This window comes from Cryptotermes secundus, unplaced genomic scaffold (genome assembly GCF_002891405.2).
Source record: "Cryptotermes secundus unplaced genomic scaffold, Csec_1.0 scaffold6599, whole genome shotgun sequence".
In the NCBI taxonomy this organism is placed as follows: domain Eukaryota; kingdom Metazoa; phylum Arthropoda; class Insecta; order Blattodea; family Kalotermitidae; genus Cryptotermes; species Cryptotermes secundus.
Window position 1 is genome coordinate 7,250 of NW_019743325.1, and position 3,376 is coordinate 10,625.

At 40.8% G+C, this 3,376-nt stretch overlaps 1 protein-coding gene across 1 annotated transcript; it reads right to left on the reverse strand.

Annotated features, from left to right (window-relative positions):
- Nucleotides 1–261: 261 nt before the first annotated feature.
- LOC111874120 (outer dense fiber protein 3-like protein 2) lies at nucleotides 262–600 on the reverse strand. Its single transcript, XM_023869346.1, has one exon. It carries the CDS (start codon nucleotides 598–600, stop codon nucleotides 262–264), a length of 339 nt encoding a protein of 112 aa, XP_023725114.1.
- Between the last annotated feature and the right edge of the window lie 2,776 nt (nucleotides 601–3,376).

Genomic DNA, 3,376 nt, shown 5'->3' on the forward strand with positions numbered 1-3,376 from the left:
GCCTTTGCGTGACCTTGTACAGGTCTTGCTGACACCCAGTTTTCTCTCTCCCTCGCAGGCAGTTCCGTCAGTACATCCTTCATTTTGCTCCGAGGAAGGACAGTCAGAATTATTTTGGACTTTCCTTCGGCAGAAAAATTGTGGTCCTCTATTCCGCCATCGCTTATATCGAACTTTCATAAGTGGGCTACAGGTAGGCAATATGCTTCAGTTCTGGGCGCTGTGCAGCATCCTTTTCTACGTCATGGTCACTCAGATGGCCTACTTTCGAACCCCGAATGTGTACGCTGGTGCCCTTTCTCCTCTCATGATAGGACACTTCTTTGGGTAATAGGTACCAGGTCCAGGTGTTTGGACACGAACTGCCTTCACACTTCTTCCTTTCGTAGTAGGAGCACGAAGGTTGGGCTTCTCGAATCCTGTCTGACCTGGTTTGACGTAACATGGGTCCGGCATTTTTTTCCCATTTTCTTGGATCGGCTTTCCAAATGAAAATGCTGGATATCTTTTCCTGGTTATGTCGTGATTCTCATAACCAAAAACAGGACGGAGTGTGTAACTACCCGGACCTGGCAAAGTTTTCCGTGTTTCTTTCTTCATCTTGAATACGAGTAAGTACGTACTTTGCGAATCTGCTCTCCAGTCACGCCTCTAGCATTTCTTTATTGGAAGTTCGATAGATATTCGTAACTAAGAATAATAGTTACAGCAAATTTCACACTTATGCACAGAGCAAAATCCAACGCTTCTCAATTTCTGTGTTATAACTGCTCGTTGTATTTTAGAGTCTTCTAACGAATTATAACTGTCTCTTCTTGTCACTTGCTCTAGGCTGAATGATACGCAACGAAATAGTTGCAGATTTTCGCACCGAAGTGTGCATATACGTTTCCGTTGTAACGACTTTTCCATTTCGTTTCAAGATTCACAAATCAGTTGACATTGTAACGGATAAATAAACAGTTTTTCACAGCAACGCAACAATTGAAGAACTGTTGACAACCGTAATTTCTGTAGTGATCGTGCGGTATTAAAACGGAAAAATTTTCTGTCTGTTTGTCGATTCATATTCGCTATTAGGTTGAACCCTAGTGCATTAATATGATTTTCTAAGTATCTTAAGTATTTATATTCCAATTTTTCGCTACCTGGAGCTCGAAATTTAAAGACGTGAAAACATAAGCTAGTCGTTCGTTACTAGGATATGCCTAGAGAATATACTGTACACGTGTAACCATTGTCGAAAGCGATAACCTAACAACATATCATGTAAGCAGACTGAGAATATTGTCACGTGTTGGGTGCATATCGCGCGACAAGCAACTTCACGCCATATTGGATATAGCGAATTGTCTGCACATTCGCCCTTACAATCTCAAGATTATCGCCATTGGCAGTATCACAAATACTCTGGCGAAAAATCGGCAGCAATTAAATGGTTACTCTTTCTCTAGTAACTCACTCACTAGTAACAGCTACTCGCAAACTGGCTATCTACTGACGGACTACTCACTCCCTGGCTAACTCGTAACTAACTGTTGAATAGTGTTCGCTGCTCCTTATTTAGCCCCGTTACGGACAACACAGAAAACACTTACGTAATATGCACAACTGTTGAGTAACGTCGTGTTTACCGACTGCCTAGGAACAGTCGTTGCACGGACTACCCGACGTGTTTACAAAGGCGTTGCTGGGCGCCCCTGCCGGGAGTTAGTTACGGCTACGTAGCAACTGCGTCGTTCCTTGTTACGTCACCGCGGGGAAAGGGGTGTCTACCAAGCGTTGCACACTGATAGACGGAGTGGTGGTATTTGACGTCACTCGCGAGATCACACAGTTCAAGCGACACCCACCTCCCGCTGCGCCATCCGCGTCACAATATTTAAGAATTCTGATAGAATAGAATAATCCATCTTTCTTTCCTTCTGAAACTGTAGAGAAGGCCAAGCGATATATTAACTTTCTTTGAGGACGCAGAAATGTGGACAGCACTGGGACTCTGTTGTAATATGGTCATGAAGGAACATGTAATTCAACAGAAATTCACAGTCCCAGCACAACAATCTAGCTAAAATATGATGTCTTTGTGACAAACAACAGATAGAACCAAACCAGGAAACAGCAAAGTAGGCAATCCCTTTCTCTCTAATACAAAAAAAAACTCCAGGAAGAGGTTTCACGTTTCTCAGAAGAAGATATCCTAACAATACGAGACAAATGAAACAGCTATAGACATTAAAATTCAACAACCAAGTGAATCCAAATGTCCATAATAACTACGGGAAACAAACTTCTTTGAAATTGTTAAACACCTAATAGAAACTATAGGAGAACCGTATTACTCCAAAAGACTCTCAAGGGAAAAGATATCAATCAATGTGACCACATCAGACTCCAATCGGAAATTAATAAGCAGCTGCAACAAGAAAATATATACGAGGGCATCACACACACAAAGAAGATCAGACAAGGAGTGTCTCTAAATTATTATTAATACGAAATCAAAATCACTCAGTACCCACGGATGATATAAAAGAGGAACGAGACGAAACAAGGACATTTTCTCCGCAATACACTGAACGTCAGGCATCGTCGAATGAAGAACCAATGCCTTTGTGTTTTATGGCCTAAAGCCTAAAGGAAACAATAAGGTCATATATTAAGAATGTTGTAATTTAGCGTCCTGTTGCACTGATTCGCGTCCATGAGGTGTGTATGTAATTGACCGTCTTCTAGTGCACAGAATTTCACTACATATTTCGGCATCACTGTGCCATCCTCAGGTGTGTTATTTACGTCAAAATATTGCACGACTCGCCATCATTTGTAGTTTATAAATTGATTTAAAATGCACAGTATATTTGTCATGTATTATATTAAAATCTATATATTAAAATTTGTTAAGTTTGATCATCTTATATGTCGTACTTCAAACTCGCTTATTATATTAATCTTCCGCAATGGAATTCGTTCTTTCTCTTCAAGAAGCACTCTGCCAGAATACTTTGAAATCCAGCATCTGTTGAAAGCGGGAGGAAAACTGTAGGCCACAAGTCTGCCTGTGCTTTCTTCTGCTTAGGCGACTTCATTCACAGCTCTGTATAATTACCCGTGTTCTAGCCTTGTTACTGAAAAGGAAAATGTACTCTAATACTGAAAAGAAACCGGGAAGGGTTTACACTCTACACGCAACGACCCACATGAATGGTCAAATGAAATTCTACACGCATTTTATGACACATTCAAGAAACCTTGAAATCCATCATACCTCTTTTACATCAACAATAAATTACAGCCGTTCTCTATGTATTCCAAATTTATCTCTGACATTAAGGGAGTGACATAGACGCAGATTTCTTTTGAGAACAGGGTGCTT

Excerpts from the sequence above, each read along its gene's own strand:
- LOC111874120 (XM_023869346.1), bottom strand. The coding sequence starts at position 600 with ATGAAGAAAGAAACACGGAAAACTTTGCCAGGTCCGGGTAGTTACACA.